This window comes from Bombina bombina, chromosome 1 (genome assembly GCF_027579735.1).
Source record: "Bombina bombina isolate aBomBom1 chromosome 1, aBomBom1.pri, whole genome shotgun sequence".
Classification (NCBI taxonomy): Eukaryota; Metazoa; Chordata; class Amphibia; order Anura; family Bombinatoridae; genus Bombina; species Bombina bombina.
Window position 1 is genome coordinate 652,361,259 of NC_069499.1, and position 17,160 is coordinate 652,378,418.

General features: G+C 42.2%; 1 protein-coding gene across 1 annotated transcript in view; it reads right to left on the reverse strand.

Moving 5' to 3' along the window:
- The window catches only part of THOC2 (THO complex subunit 2), an 889,387-nt gene that overhangs the window by 563,233 nt on the left and 308,994 nt on the right, over nucleotides 1–17,160 (reverse strand). The window contains 1 exon segment of the mRNA XM_053699115.1: nucleotides 5,696–5,780. Coding sequence (XP_053555090.1) covers nucleotides 5,696–5,780 — 85 coding nt within the window.

Genomic DNA, 17,160 nt, shown 5'->3' on the forward strand with positions numbered 1-17,160 from the left:
AGTAAGCCTTATGGATCAAAAGTTTTAACCAAGAAGCCAAAGAAACTGCAGAAGCAGTAAACGACAAATGTCAGTTAAATTTTCCCTCTTAATGCATCACGTGAAAGCCATCAGCCAATCACAAAATGCATATATGTGTGCATATATGCATAAAGTGTGCATACAAAAAGATTGTGCCTATTAATGGAAGTGAACTGGAAAGTTGTTTAAAGTGTGTGCTCTATCTAAATCATGACAGTTTAAATAACCTATCTGGCTAATCAAGTGCCCACATTAAATCATAAAATACAGTACCTACCTATAGGCACTCATCTACTGGGGGGGGGGGGGAAGCAAAAGCCAAACCAGTGCTGAAGCACATCAGCAGAGGGCATTGAATAGGAGTACATAAATGACACAACAGGAAGAGGCAAAGGACAGGTCCTCACGACACCTGTGGAAGGCTTGTGACTAATTCCCATGAGGTGAAAAAATGTGTCACTACCCATACTCCCAATACATCCCTGCACCCTGAGGGGAAATGGGCCTCAACTCAGCAATAATAATAACATGCACATCTCCATTCTTTACTCACATCCAGCGGAGGTAAAGACAAGACTAGCTTACCAGTGAGGTGGGGGGAGTTTTATATAGCGCTTGGGGTTTAAGAATCTTTCCCTCCCCCTAGTGGCAAAGAAAAGTAATTCCCAGGAGTAAGCGATTGTGGACTCTCATTACCTGTAGGAAAGAAATATTTCACATAATGAAGATTTCGGGATTAGAAAATGCTATATTCAAAATATATTGTCTATTTGTCCCCAAAGTAACCTGTTTCTAAAATTAAGTCATTATACTTGTAGCATAACTGTGCACAAAAATAGTTATCAAAATATGTGCACAAGCATGCAGCCCCTTACAATCAATATGCCTGTGCTTACCAGTGAAAAATACAGTCCACTGGCTATGATATACATTAAAGAAAATGTGGCTACTAATTGCCTGTGGGCTATATGAGTGTACATACTTACCTGACAGACACCCAGTCTACTGTGCTTACCCAGGTGCAGTATTTCTGCCTTCAGTATAAAGGCTCATACAGAACTATATAAAACGGCAGAAGATTTTGCTTTCAAAGATGAACTATTGAGTTAAGAAACCCCTTCCAGAGAACAAAACTGGAGCACCTCAATGCTTCACCTACTCTTGTGAAGGCAAAGATAAGACTAGAATACCGGAGAGGTGAGAGGGATTAAGTGCTCTTAGAGCTTTGGGAATCTGTGCCTCCTCCTAGTGGACAAGGGCTTTGGGAATCTGTGCCTCCTCCTAGTGGACAAGAGCAATAGCTTATGGACTCTATGCACCTTATGAAAGAAAGGATAATACCTTGTATTTATTTTTTTCAACTTTATTTGTTAAGTGCCCATTTAATTCTTGTCACAGCCCTACAAGGGGTTTGAGCTTACTACAGGAAGGCATATTTAGCTTGATGCCATAAATCTTCTAGAATAACATGAGCTGGCTTGATGTTTAGTGAAATCAAGAGAAAAAGAAATTGTTTTGTCTATGCTCAGAAGAGGACAGAATGTGACAAAGTTACAAACATATCACCTCTCATCTCCCTGAGGGCAGTTGCTACAGTAAGAATTTTTTTTTTTTACACACACAATCTATTTCTTACTTTAATTTAGCATATTTGTTGTTGTTTTGTTTTTTTTTTTTACTAAAGGAGTACGGTTTAATATCCCTAAGAAAGAATAATTTCATCTCTACACCAGTTCTAAAAGAAGAAAGCAAAACAAGCCCAAAAAAAAAAAAAAAAAATATGCTTACCTGATCAATTTATTTCTTTTTTGACACGACAAGTCCACAGATCATCTTAATTACTAATGGGATATTCACCTCCTGGTCAGCAGGAGGAGGCAAAGAGCACCACAGCAAAGCTGTTAAATAGCTCCTCCCCTCCCTCCCACTCCAGTCATTAGACCAAAGTTAGGAAGAGAAAGGAAAAGCCAAGGTGCAGAGGTGTCTGAAGTTTACAATAACCCACAACCTGTCTAAAAGAACAGGGCGGGCCGTGGAATCATCGTGTCAAAAAAGAAATAAATTTATCAGGTAAGCAGAAATTTTCTTTTTTTTTTAAGACACAATGAGTCCACGGATCATCTTAAATTACTAATGGGATTCAATAACCAAGCTAGAGTACACAGATGATACGGGAGGGACAAGACAGGGAACCTAAACAAAACGGCACCACTGCTTGAAGAACCTTTCTCCCAAAAAACGGCCTCAGCCGAGGCAAAAGTGTCAAATTTGTAGAACTTTGAAAAAGTGAGAAGTTAGGACCAAGTTGCAGCCTTGCAAATCTTTTCCACAGAAGCTTCATTTTTGAATGCCCATGAAGAAGCAACAGGAACTGTCATTCCCAAGTAGAAGAGACTTCCTACCCAGAATAAGATTTAATGTCCTCAGACCCAGAACTTAACCATAAAATTCTGTGAGTCATTATGGTAAGTCGAACATTCAGTTCCCCGCACAATGCCTGACAGGAAATAACTGTAAAAAAGGAATTGGCCACTTAAAGACCTTATTCTATTTTAAAATACCTTGAAGTGTTTGTCCAAAAAGAACCAGACAACATATGACCTAGTATGCTGCCGTCAAAGGTAGCAATATCAAACCTAGAATGCTATCTCGAGCAACCTCCATGGGAGCCTTAAAAGGAAACCACTATCCTCTATGTAAATAGATCTCCTGGCTAGCTTTGCAGCTGTCCCGTCCATGGGATGTATGCCAAGATTCCATGAGAAGACCGCTAAGGGTCCCTCTCCTTCAATATAGGAATAAAAACCTAAAAATTAACAACCATGAAGTTGCTCCAAGGTATCTAAAACCTTCTTAAAGGGCCACTAAACCGAAAATATTTCTTTCATGATTCAGATAGAACATACACATTTAAACATTACAATTTACTTCTATTATTTATTTTGCTTCATTTTTTAGATATCCTTATTTGAAGAAAAAGAAAAGCACATAGGTGAGCCAATCACATGAGGCTTCCATGTGCAGCAACCAATCAGCAGCTTCTGAGCATATCTAGATATGCTTTTCAGCTAAGGGTATCAAGAGAATAAAACAAATTAGATAATAGAAGTAAATTAGAAAGATGTTTAAAAATGCATTCTCTTTCTGAATCATAAAAGAAAAAATGTAGGTTTCATGTCCCTTTAAGTAATAATCGGAGGTGATCTAGCTTAAACCTGAAGAAAATACTTCAGAATCAGCAGGAGGAATCATACTGTCAGAACTGAGCGTTTACCCTCAGAAGCTGTCGAAGTATCCCATCCCTCAAGCATCTGGGAGACCTCAGATAGCAACAACCGTGACAGAGACCTTGCTCGCTGAACGTTTATTTATCCTCTTGAGCTTTCCCTCGCAGCATGGGAAAAACGCCCTAACCCGCTAGCATACGGGGTAAACTATGTCTAGCAAGATAACTCCAGGAGGAGTCTTTGAGGAATCACAGGGCACTGATAGAATGGACGCTAAAGTTATTAGGACACTTAAGATGAAGACTGCAAAATATATTAGACATTGTCAGTATGCTGTCTGCTGCATACAAAACAATGTCGGCTCTGAAGAAAAGTTTATCTTTGAACTGTAAACTTTACTATGAGATAGAAAAGTTTATGTCAATCCGCATCGGCATAAAAAACGCAACATGTTTGTAACATTTTTATTCACATTTAGACTTAAATAAAAGTGAATATCAAAACAAGAGTTACTGTCTCTTTAAATAAGATAACATTTGAATTACTAAGTAAAATGGTGTTGAGTTTCATGAACCATTGCATTTACATCTTTATTCACATTTTAACTCAAATAAAAGTGAATATCAAACAAGAGTTACTGTCTCTAAATAAAAAAAACATTTGAAATATTAAATAATAATTGTGTAGACTTTCATGGACCATTTCATTTACCTCTTTATTCACATTTTAACTCAAATAACAGTGAACATCAAACAAGAGGTACTGTTTCATTAAATCGCATAACATTGGCAATGCTAATTAGCTGGAGTAGGGTTTTCATGTACCATATTAATTACACAACAAGGGGTACTGTTTATCCTCTTGCGATCATCATTGTGTCTCTTAAAAGACACTGCTTTCTTTTTTAAACAAGAATGCTTCCTTGCAAAGGACACAGCCTGCTTTGAAAATCTTTTCTATTCACATTTTAGAATAGTAAGAGAAGTCTCCCAGCCGCGTGTATTATAATGCAGCAGAGGAGACCATCGGATGTCCAAGACGAATGAAAGGTAAAACAAGCCGTTATGCATTAACAAAGGCGCGCGAACAATATCCCGTCACTAGCTCCATCCATCGTGGGCGTAACAGGATAAAGCTCCCGAGCAGCAAAAAGGTAAAAATGGAGCCGTAGGGAACAAATAACACATCAATATGGCCATGAGCAAACAAACCTCCCAGTCGGCAAGAAGTTCATATAAGAAAGTCAACGGGAGTAGAAATTACACTGAAAACAATCACAACTAACGTAACCAGTTCAGGCAGGATCCCAGACAATTCCAACAAAATAAAACGCTGGGAGTTGCGAGTATGGTCGACCTGCGCAACGATCACAGACAGGCCAACCCTCCAAACGGCTGCAAAGCAAACCAGCCGTTAAACGAGTATGACTAAGTAAAAAAAAAAAAAAAAACACCAACATGCGCATCCTGTCTATATAGTTAACCTACAGACGGCTTAAGGCAAACAAGCCGTTGTGAGCTGAAAAACACTGTTGTGCAACTCAAAGCTAGACAGTCCTAGCAAAATAAACTGGTTTTGGGTTCAACATATTGCTATGTGTATCTTAAGAGTGTATTTTTAAACATAACAATAGAGCCACTTCTCCACGTCCTTCCAGTGCCTGCAGCACTGCCCAATAATATATCCTCACTCTCTCTAGGATAATTACATTGGTGTCCATGAAAATATAAAAAGTGCCAATCTTTCAGTGTACAACCTCAGAAAATAAAAATTAGCACTTATCTCACAAATCTGCCCGGCAGTAAGGCAGTACACCCAGCTTGTGAAGTCCTCCCTTTCACATTGGCCTGTGGAAATAAAAAGTACAGAGTATTCTCTCTCTCAGACTTTGACAAACAGGGCAGCATAAGTATATGTAAGGCGCAGTGAGAATTATGTCCCACAAGTTCACATTGCTCTAAAGCCACCAAAAGCTCTACTGTAGAGACCGATATGGACTACGGCTACACCCTAGAACAAAGCAGCACAATCTTGCACTACTTTAAAAATAATAAACTCTTGATTGAAGAATCTAATCTAACACCTCACTTTACCTCTTCCTATCACTAACGTAGGCAAAGAGAATGACTGGAGTGGGAGGGAGGGGAGGAGCAATTTAACAGCTCTGCTGTGGTGCTCTTTGCCTCCTCCTGCTGACCAGGAGGTGAATATCCCATTAGTAATTAAGATGATCTGTGGACTCATCGTGTCTTAAAAAAGAAAAAAAAAAAGATAATTTTAGCCATGTAATTAAACAAGAGCAGCCAAGTATGCCAAATAACTTATTTTTAAATTTGTTGGAAGGTTCCAGTGTTATATAAAAACATCTGAGGCAGTTTATTAAAGCACAAGAATCATGTACTACACTGAATATTCTGTCTTTCAATAAAAAAAGAAAACATACATACATAGTCAAACAAAATGGTTGGATTGCTATGGCTTAATTTTCCAATTTGCCTTCCTGAAGGTTTTACATTTTCCTTTGTTAGACGCCTGCAAGAGAGAGAAAAAAAATGTTGAGCCAATATTCATACAGTGTAAAATGTGAACTGGCAATTATTCACCAGAACTTTATTATAAAAAAGTACTTAATATCTCCAGCAAAACAAGCCTTAAAATGTAAAACTTTAATACACAAGCTTATACAATTTCCTTCAAAAAAGAAAATCTATACATATCAGCAAAGAATAAAGGTTAGAAGAGAATGTATTATAACAATAAAAACAAATTATGCTTACCTGATAATTTCATTTCAATCTGTGGGAGGAGAGTCCACTGCTTCATTCATTACTTGTGGGAATACAGAACCTGGCCACCAGGAGGAAACAGACACACCACAGCCAAACCTCCCCCACTCCCCTCATCCCCCAGTCATTCTGCCAAGGGAACAAGAAACAGTAGAAGAAATATCAGGGTATAAATGGCGCCAGAAGAATAATACTAAATTTAGGTCCGCCTACAGGAGAAACGGGCGGGAGCAGTGGGCTCTCCTCCCACAAATGGAAATGAAATTATTAGGTAAGCATAATTTATGTTTTCCAATTTATGTTTCCATCTTAATGGAAGGAGAGTCCACTGCTTCATTCACTACTTGTGGGAACAAATACCCAAGCTCTAGAGAACACAGAATGAAAAAAACAGAAGGGTAAAAGGAGGCGGACCCTAAACTGAAGGCACCACAGCCTGCAGAAACTTTCTCCCAAAATCTGCTTCCGCCGATTGTAAAAGTATGTAAGGAGGACCAAGTAGCCGCCTTACAAATTTGCTCCATAGAAGCCTCGTTCTTAAAGGCCCAAGAAGAGGCCAAAGCCCTAGTTGAGTGAGTCGTAATCCTCTGAGGAGGCTTATGTTTCGCTGTCTCATAGGCCAAACGGATAATGCTTCTCAACCAAAAAGACAGTGAAGTGGAAGAGTACCTCGGCTCCCTGCGCTTCCCTGAATACACCACAAATAAAAGACGAAGTTTGTCTTAAGTCCTTCCTGGCCTGAAGATAAAACTTCAATGCCGAACCACATCCAAGTTATGAAGTAACTTTCCTGAGATGAAGAAGGGTTAGGACACAAGGAAAGGACTTCTATTTCCTGATTGATATTATGGTTCAACACAACCCTAGGGAGAAACCCCAATCCAGTGCAAAGAACAGCCTTATCAGCATGAAAAAACAAGTAAGGTGGCTCACATTGCAAAGCCGCTAACTCAGACTCTGCAAGCTGATGAGATAGCCAGTAGAAATAGAACCTTCCAGGAAAGAATCTTAATGGCAAGCTAATGAATAGGCTCAAACAGAGCCCTATGCAGAATCTTAAGAACCAAGTTTAAGCTCCAAGGAGAAGTCGAATTCTAAAGACAGGTCTGATCCTAACCAGAGCCTGAACAAAGGACTAAATATCAGGAAGCTCCGCAAGCTTCTTGTGTAACAGCACCGCTAAAGCCGAAATCTGTCCCTTTAAGGAACTGGTGGGCGAGACGTTTGTCCAGACAATCCAGGAGAAAAGCCAGAATCTTGGATACCCTAACCTTGGGCCAGGGTTATCCACGTTCCTCACACCAGGATAAATAGGTCCTCCACACCTTATGATAGATGCGCCGAGTGACTGTTTTCCTGGCCTGGATGAGAGTATCACTCTCTCAGAAAAGCCTTGGTCAAGACTAGGCGTTCAATCTCCATGCAGTCAGCCTCAGAGAATCGAGATTTTACTGAAGAAAGGGACTCTGAACCAGCAGATCTCTGTGACAGGGTAACCTCCAAAGAGGAAACCTTGACATTACCACCAGATCCGCAAACCACGTCCTCCGTGGCCACAACAGAGCAATCAGAATGGTCGAAGCTTGCTCCTGTTTAATGCGGGCCACCACTCGAGGAAGGAGTGGTAACGGTGGAAATATGTAAGTTAGATTGAATTCCCAAGGCACCGTCAAGGCGTCTATCAGCTCTGCCTGGGGTTCCCTGGACTGCGACCCATATCTGGGAAGCATGAAGTTGAGCCTGGACGCCATGAGGTCTATCTCTGGCGTCCCCCATTTGTTGCAGATCTCTGCAAACACCTCGGGATGGAGAAACTATTCCCCTAGATGAAACGATTGTGCGCTGAAAAAATCCGCTTCCCAGTTGTCCACACCCGGAATGTGGATCGCTGAGAGCAAACAGTTGTGAGTCTCTCTGCTCATTCCAGAATCTGAGATACTTCCCACATGGCTAGGGAGCTTCTCGTTCCCCCCTGATAGTTTATATAAGCCACCAAGGTAATGTTGTCCGACTGGAATCTGATGAATCGGGACGACCCCAGATGGGGCCAAGCCCTCAGAGCATTGAATATCGCTCAAAGTTCCAGAATATTTATCGGCAGAGACGACTCCTCTCGAGTCCACCTGCCCTGTGCTCTTCTGGCACCCCAAACAGCATCCCATCCTGATAGACTTCCGTCTGTGGTCACAAGTTCCCAGGATGGTCTAGAGAAGATGTCCCCTGGGAGAGCTGTCCCGGGCGGGTCCACCACAAAAGGGATTCTCTCACTTAGCTGTCCAGATAAATCTGTTGGGATAGGTCTGAGTGATCGCCGTTCCACTGTCTCAACATGCATAACTGAAGAGATCTGAGATGGAAACTGGCAAATGAAATTACATCTATGCTGGATACCATGAGCCCAATCACCTCCAACATCTGGCCTGGCCACAGATGTCCTGGAGAAGGTCTGAAGGGGAAGACAGTGGGACGCAATCTTGGAACGTCTCTGATCTGTCAAGAAGATCTTCATGGATATGTAATCTATTATCATACCTAGGAAATCCACCCTGTTGCTGGGGACCAGAGAACTCTTTCCTACATTTATCTTCCATCCATGGGATCGAAAGATAAGAGCCCTCGAGTGAGCCTCCGCGAGACTGCAGGACGGAGCCAGGACCAGAAAATCATCCAGATAAGGAGCCACTGCACTACCTCTGGCTCTCGCAACCGCGAGCAGCGCTCCAATAACCTTCATAAAGACTCTTGGGGCAGTCGCCAGACCGATTGGTACGGCCACAAACTGGTAGTGTTTTTCCAGAAAAGCGAATCTCAGGAACTTGAAATGGTCCTTGAGGATTGGCACTTGAAGGTAAGCATCCTTCAAGTCTATTGTCATAAATTGTCCCTCTTGAACTTGGGGCAGAATCGTTCTGATCGTCTCCATTTTGAACGATGGGACTGACAGAAACTTGTTTAGGCACTTTAGGTCCAAAATTGGGTAAAATGTGCCCTCCTTCTTTGGAACCACGAAAAGGTTTGAATAATACCCCAGACCTCTTTCTGCTAGAGGGACTGGGGCGATAGAGAGGAGAGATCCCTCACGCAACCTAGGAAGGCGTCTCTCTTCTTCAGACTTGAAGATAGGTTTGACAGGAGGAATCTGCCTCTGGGCGGATGAGTCTTGAATCCTATCCTGCAGCCCTGGGCCATGACCTCCAGAACCCAAGGGTCCTGAAAGTCTCTTATCCAGGCCTCCGAAAAAAGAGAGAGTCTGACCCCATCATGATCCAGACACGTATCGGGGGCCGTCCCTTCAAGCCGATTTTGTCTCGGTGGGCTTCTTACTCTGCTTGGACATTGTCCAAGTGTGAGCTAGTTTCCAAGATCCCTTGGACTGCTCGGTCTTCGCAGTAGGCTGCTGGTGTTAAGACTTGTCCGAACGAAAGGGACGAAAAGTAGAACCCTTAGGTTTATTCTTCTTATCCTGCAGTAGGATCTCCTAACAACACACCCCTTAAACAAACTGCCGTATTCTTCCACAAAGAAGAAAAGGCACATAGAAAACATGATTGCACTTGTAAAGCGCGGCTAATCCCCCTTAAGGACCTCAAGGCACTGCTAATTTTTATCAACCTCGAAAGGAGGAAAGACTGAGTAGACCTCGCCGGGGATCGAACTTGCAACCCTCAGTTTGCTACAGTGCTGAGTAGCCACAGTGCATTAGTATGCTGAGCCAGCTTCCAGCTAGCATAAGGAACTCCAGAAAAAAAAAAAAAAACTAAAAAGCGCACGAGTCCTAAATAAAAACACAGAGCAAAAACCTGAGAAACCGGGTCAGGCTAACAAAGACCCAACCAGTCTCATAGAAACAAGGGGAGGCAACGCCCAGACCCCAGAAATCCAGAAACCCCAGGATAAGGCCGGGAGTCTGAAAAAGAGAGAGAATCTTCCCCTAACAGTCCAACCGCACTCTAGAAAGCAACTGAAGATGAAGGTCCCCAAGTCGCAAAAAGGTATCTCAGAATACAGAAATATTCAGAACGAAAGCTTGTGCACCAAGCTCAGATAGGTCTGACGAACAACACCTGAAGCAAAAACACTGCACGCTGCAGTCGTCTAAAAATGACTCTGAAACTTAAATACTTGCAGGGCAAGTAGTAAGCAGCTGATAGGATCCTTCAGATTGCTAAGTATCCACTAACCAGCGGATAATGTCGCAGGCTATCTAAGAGCTGCCAGTCCTTCCAAGTTTAGGGATCGAAGTTTGCTCCGGTAGTTTCGGTTCCGGGACCTCTAAAGTAGCTAGCATCTACTTTAGCAGGAAGCGCAAATGCTGCATCTTAAATTTAAAATCTGTCTCCCCCGCAGAAGGAGGCCTAGATGACGCCGATTTGGACCCAGATAGAGCGTCCTCCGATGAATCGGAGTCGTATTCATCAGCGGATAATCTGTCAGAGAAATCCAGCGGAATAGATGACCCTTGGGACGGATAGCTATGGTTCACCTTCCGCTTGCGCTTAGCAGGGCGTGGGAAGGCATTAAAGGCCACAGAAAACACAGTTTGTAACTGTTCAGAGAAATCTGGCGGCCAAAAGGCCCCTCCCGCAGGAGAATTAGTATCGGCCTGGGGAGCTGCATGTGCAATCACAGATGAATGTATGGAACGCATGCAGGACGGAGAACCCTCAGAGGTGGATGGCTCAGTTGTACTAAATATCTTATTCTTTAAAGATATAGCAATTAGGTTTAATTAAAGAAGGAGTACCCTCTAACATATCCGAGTCCCCCATAGCTTGCACCTTTATTACAGACTAGATAAAAATGTAACTGCCACCTTTATACCCAATGGCCGGGGCACTCACCACCTCCTATGACCCGGGACATAGAAAAAATCTCCTGCAACCACCGGTCAAGAAAGAGGAAGCTGAAGAGGCCACACCCGGTCACATGGAGTGTCATGCAGGACCGCCCCCTGCACTAAAGAGAAAACGTGCCAAAAAAAGCCTGCGCCATATCTCCCAAAAAACCTAACTGGTCGCACATTTGACAGAGCCTCATCTCACACATATTGCAGCGTCAAACACAAACAGTAGACCATATTGTGCACAAATCCCCCACTGCTCAATAACCTCAATTGCTGGGGTATTAACCCTTGATTTTATACAGATAAAAGGAGACACACTGTGACCCTGTCTTCTTACGTTATCATATATGTATAAATAAAACGATCTTACCAGAATCTATGCAGTGGAACAGGAACACGGCCTTTCAAGTATAACATGTTAGTAGCGTCGCTCCTGACATGGACTTGAGAGCAGAAAGCAGGCAATGAAACTCGTCAACGCTGATTGCTTATGGAGCTGTTAATCTGAGTCAGGATGGTTTCACAGAAAGACTCTCCCTGCATCTCTGGACCCTAACTTTGTATGTATTGGGTACTTGTAAAGTGCGGCTAATCGCCCGTAAGGGTCTCAAGGCGCTGCTCATTTTATCAACCTCAGAAGGATGAAAGGATGAGTGGACCTCACCGGGGATCGAACCTGCAACTCTTGGGTTGCTACAGAGCTCAGCCACAGTGCCTTAGCATGCTGACCTATCTGTCCAACTTTCACCCATGCTCTCACTGAGAGGCTGACAGGACTACTTAAATCTCCAGTCCCAATGTGAAGAGTACTACCCTCTATAAGAGGCTACTCCGAATCTTAGGACACTTCCCTGCCAACCTCCTGTGACGAAAGGCAAAGAATGGGAGATGAGGGGAGTGGGGGAGGTATTTAAGCCTTTGGCTAGGGTGTCTTTGCCTCCTCCTGGTGGCCAGATTCTTAATTCCCACAAGTAATGAATGAAGCAGTGGACTCTCCTTCCATTAAAATGGAAATATATTCAGTTAACATTTTCAGGGAATAAAAAAAATCTGGATTTGTCTATAGTCTTTAAAGGGACACTATACACTCATTTTTTCTTTGCATAAATGTTTTTCAGATGATTTTTTTATTTATATAGCCTATAAAGTTTTTTCTTTTAAAAAATGTATAGTTTTGCTTATTTTTAAATAACATTGCTCTGATTTTCAGACTCCTAACCAAGCCCCAAAGTTTTAGGAGAAACCGTCAGATACATAATCCATCTTGCTACGGTTTGTGTAAAGGGTATTTTCATATGCCAAAGAAGCAGGAGGGGGGGGGGAGTGTCTGATATTTCCCACTTGCAGTGGGCTTTCCAAATATCTTTTCAACAGAGCTAAACTGAGAGCTTCTAAGTAAGTTTTTAAACAGTTTTATACTGGATTTTTATATGTATCTGTGCATCTTATTTTTTTATAGCAGTGTCTATTACATGCAGCTATATGAAAATTGGTGTATACTGTCCCTTTGAAATGTATGAAAGGTGAAAAGCAAGAACAAAAGAAAAAAGTGATAATTAGGATGAAGATAAGAATTGCAGGAATACCAAACGCATCGTTCTTATTACTCTGACAGAAGCCATTAGAATTTTAGAGCAGCTCTCTGAAGCATTTAGGTTGTCTAGTTGCTAACTCTAGTCTATAACTCTCATGTAAGGGGAACATTTATGCCTCAGTGATCATCACAGCACTGCAGCACTGCGGTCTACAATAATTTATCAGGGACTGCAATGTTTAACAGAAAAGCATTTCAACTGCGATTTTCAGTCGGTTAGTGTTATCAAGCCTATAGTCATTTTTAATGCCTGTCTTTCTTTACATGCTGGCAGCAATGTACTTGCATGGAACAATATAGTCAACCAAGCCATCTACTAACTGACTAACAAACACAGATTTTACAATTTTTGCTTGACCATATATAACCAACACATTATGCCTGAAATTATACAAATCTGTGTTTCCCTCTCACTGACCTTACAATTTAAAGGGCCATTATAATTAAAAAATGACATGCGCTTATATGCTAGAGCATGTAATTTTAAGACTATCGACCCTCCAAGCACTATGTATTTATCACCTGCAATGGGGATAAATTCACAGTAGAGATACCACTTGGGAAACGCAGTGCACTGCTGGTCCCAAACGGAAAAAACAGCTTATCCAATAAGCGGTGCTAGTTGCACATCTGAGTCATGCGACTAGCGCTGCTGATTGAATAAGCCTTTTTCTACTCAGGACCAGCAGTGCACCACGAGTCTCGAGTAGTATTTCTACTGTGTGTTTAACCCCATTGCAGGTGTAAACACACAGTGCTGCAGGGTCGAAAGCCTTAGAATCACAAGCCCTAACGGATTAGAGCACATCATTTTTCGATTATAATGATCCTTTAAGTATATTTTCCATTTCCTGCAAAATCTAAAAACTTAAATTATGTTTACCTGCTAATTTTCTTTTCTTCAGATGGAAAAAGTCCACAGCTGCATTCATTACTTTTGGGAATTTAGAACCTGGCCACCAGGAAAAGGCAAAGACACCCCAGCCATAGGCTTAAAGGGACAGTTCACCCAAAAAATTTCTCCCCTTTAAATTATCCCCAATTATCCTTTTAACATGCTAGAGTGTATTAAATTGGTTACAAGTAGCTCCTTTACTCCTATTTCAGCATTTGAAATAGCCGATTTAGCCTGTGGTATCGCCACCTATACTGAACAAATTAAAGGGACACTCAATCAAAATTAAACTTTCATTATTCAGATAGAGCATGCTATTTTAAACAACTTTCCAATTTACTTCCATTAACAAAATGTGCACAGTTTTTTTATATTAACCCCTTAAAGACCAACGACGTACCCTGTATGTCACTGGCCTTTTTTTGGGACTTCATTGTTTTATAGCGCGGTCTTGCCACCAGCGTTGAGACTGCTCTATTCCACAAAGCCTGCTGGAGGGAGGGTATTAATAGCGTCTTCTTGCTAGACTTGTGCTATTATGTCCTGAAAAAACCCTTAATGACCAGTGACATACAGGGTATATTGTGGTCATTAAGGGGTTAAACTTTTTGAGTCACCAGCTCCTACTGAGCATGTGCAAGAATAAGTGTGTATGCATTTGTGAATGGCTGATGGCTGTCACATGGTACGTGTATGCATTTGTGATTGGCTGATGGCTGTCACATGGTACAAGGGGAGTGGAAAAAGACATAACTTTTAAAATTGTCAGAAAAAAATCTACTACTCATTTGAAGTTCAGACTAAGTGCTATTGCATTCTCTTGTTATCTTGCATTTGTTGATTATGCAAATCTACTGTGTTGACTGGTCCTTTAATACTGGAGAATAGGCTATTGAATAGCCTAAGTATACACAGCCAGCAGAAGAGATTACACTCTCAGTGGGATGCAGGATAGTTAAGTAATAAAATGATCATTTTCCATTGTTCTCTCTATGTATTGAGCTTTGGTGTTCCAGCCAAATAAAAGATAAGGAAGTAAGTCTGTTTACACAAACTTAGAACACAATGAGATCTGATATCACCTTTAAGTTCAACCCATTGTAATAGGCTGTGGATTCAAAGCACAAAATCAGCTACTTCATATACACAAATAAGCATGAAAATGGAATTTCTCAAATATTTTATATCCTGCAGTTGGTATAACAAGTTATTTAAAATACATTAATGCAAAAACAATTTTACAGTGTACTGTCCCTTTAAATACTCCTCCCACTACCCTCATTCCCCAGTCATTCTGCCGAGGAACAAGGAACAGTTACAAGAAAATTATCATGTAAGCATAAATTAAGTTTTTCTTCATAAATGGAAAGAGTCCACAGCTGCATTCATTACTTTTGGGAAAACAATACCCACGCTATAGAGGACACTGAATGCAAAAACGGTAGAGTACAACTCCTACAAAACAAAAACTCGCTTCGTCCGAAGCCGAGAACAACTTTGAAAAAAAGAAAAAAGGCCCAAGGACACTGAACCGCAAATAGTCCACAGCCTTGCTAGAGACCGCAGGAACTAGACTCGACTAAGTCAACAGACTCTAAGAGATAACGTCCACCGCAGTCTGTCTCCTAACAACACACCCCTTACTAAAGAAAGGGAAAAAACTACTGTATTCTTCCACAAAGAAGAAAAGGCATGGAAAAAACATGTTTGTACTTGTAAAGCCTGGCTAATCCTCCTTTAAGGGCCTCAAGGCACTGCTCATTTTATCAACCTCGAAAGGAGGAAAGGCTGAGTAGACCTCGCCGAGGATGGAACTTGCAAACCTCAGTTTGCTACAGTGCAGAGCAGCCACAGTGCATTAGTATGCTGAGCTAGCTTCCAGCTAGCATAAGGAACTCCAGGAAAAAAAAAAAAACTAAAAAAGGCACAACGAGTTCTAAATATAAACAGAGCAAAAACCTGAGAAACCAGGTCAGGCTAACAGAGACCCAACAAGTCTCATAGAAACAAGGGGAGGCAAACACCCAGACCCCAGAAATCCAGAAACCACGGGATAAGGCCAGGAGTGTGAAACAGAGAGAGGATCTTCCCCCAACACAGTGCAACCGCACTCTAGAAAGCAACTGAAGACTAAGGTCCCCAAGTCGCAAAAAGGTATCTCAGAATACCAAAATATTCAGAACGAAACCTCGTGCAGCAAGCTCAGATAGGTCTGATGAACAACAACTGAAGCAAAAACACTCCACGCTGTAGTAATCTAAAATTGACTCTGAAACTTAAATACTTGCAGGGCAAGTAGAAAGCAGCTGAAGATAGGATCATTCAGATTGCTAAGTATCCACTAACTAGCGGATAATGTCGCAGGCTAAGAGCCACCAGTCCTTCCCAAAAATCTTGAATGTGGAGAAAGGAGAAACCTCAAAAAGGCTTACTGTACCTCGAATGCTCAGAGGACGAAATAGCAGAGCAACAGATCTCAGATCCGGCTCCAACACCAGACCAGCCCAAGCGACAGACATGTCTGATAAACAGGGGGACAGAAAACCCCAACCACATGCCCCCAGGGAATGGAAGAAAAAAGGGAAGGACTCAACCACCCCAACAGAGTTTGGGTGCCAACCCAATCCGCTCCTACAAAATAAGGCACTCCCCAAGGACAACCCCCTAGGACCTGGAATAGAGAAAAGTACAATAGATCCGTAGGAAGACCTGTCACAACTCTTAGACAGTCTCTAGGTAGAGATACCAATTTCCAACATGTGGAACAGAGCCCACAGAGCAGCCGATGCTGCCCATTACAGAAATAAGCCACCCGATCCAACCTCCTACACACAGGGCAGGACCCTCCAGAGAGAGGAAACCCCAACTCATAAGAAAAATAAACTATCCCCTTCAAAGGGAAGGGCACAGATAAGAACAGCGTACATGCCCACAAGACATGAAGCCATAGTATGATCAAAACACAGACTGAATGAAAAATCATCCAGACACCACTGTTTACCCGAGAAGAAAGAAAATAAAAAAACTCCCCATAGAGGAGCACACTCCGTCCAAAGGACAAGTCAGGCATTAACGTTTATAACCAGTACCCAAAGGTGGATGAGAACTCTGGCCTACCTGCTTGCATGCCCAATGAGCTAGCCCCTATGTCGCAACATAGGGTCCCTGAAAAAAACTGGGTCGTCCCTACCAGTCCATTGGATCATAAGTCTCCAGACCCGGGACTCAGAATCGTCCTAGAACGAAGGACACACTCAGGGAACACAAGATACCCCGTCTGAAGCAATCAGACCTTACAGGGGATGAGAACCGGGAAACCCGGAGAACGGGTACTGGACTCACTCATAATTCCCAGCCCAAAGGGAAGAAAACACCCTTAGCCGGAGGTCAACACCACCCAGCAAGTACTAGGCCGCAACAAAGTCACGCAATTTCTCTAGAACCCAAAAGCCTCAAAGGCAGCACTAAGGGAAAGGAAAACGAGAAAAGATGCACCCGAAAGAGAGTAGAAGAAAGGTTAGTCCCCATAATCCTTTCAGATTAACGTTCCAGAGGACCACACCCAAAGGAGAAGAATGCAAAGTATCCCAAACCCATCTCCTAAGCAAAAAGCTTGGAAAAAGAGACAACACTACCTATCGCCCCTGATATGGAGACGACTAACTCCCGAAGGAAAACAGAGCCTCACGACCTTCACTTCCTAATGAAGAGGCCAAAGCCGCCAAAAAAAAAAAAAAACAGACTAAGTCCAGAAACTCTTGACCCAAAGGAAGAGAACCTCTAAAAGGAATAAG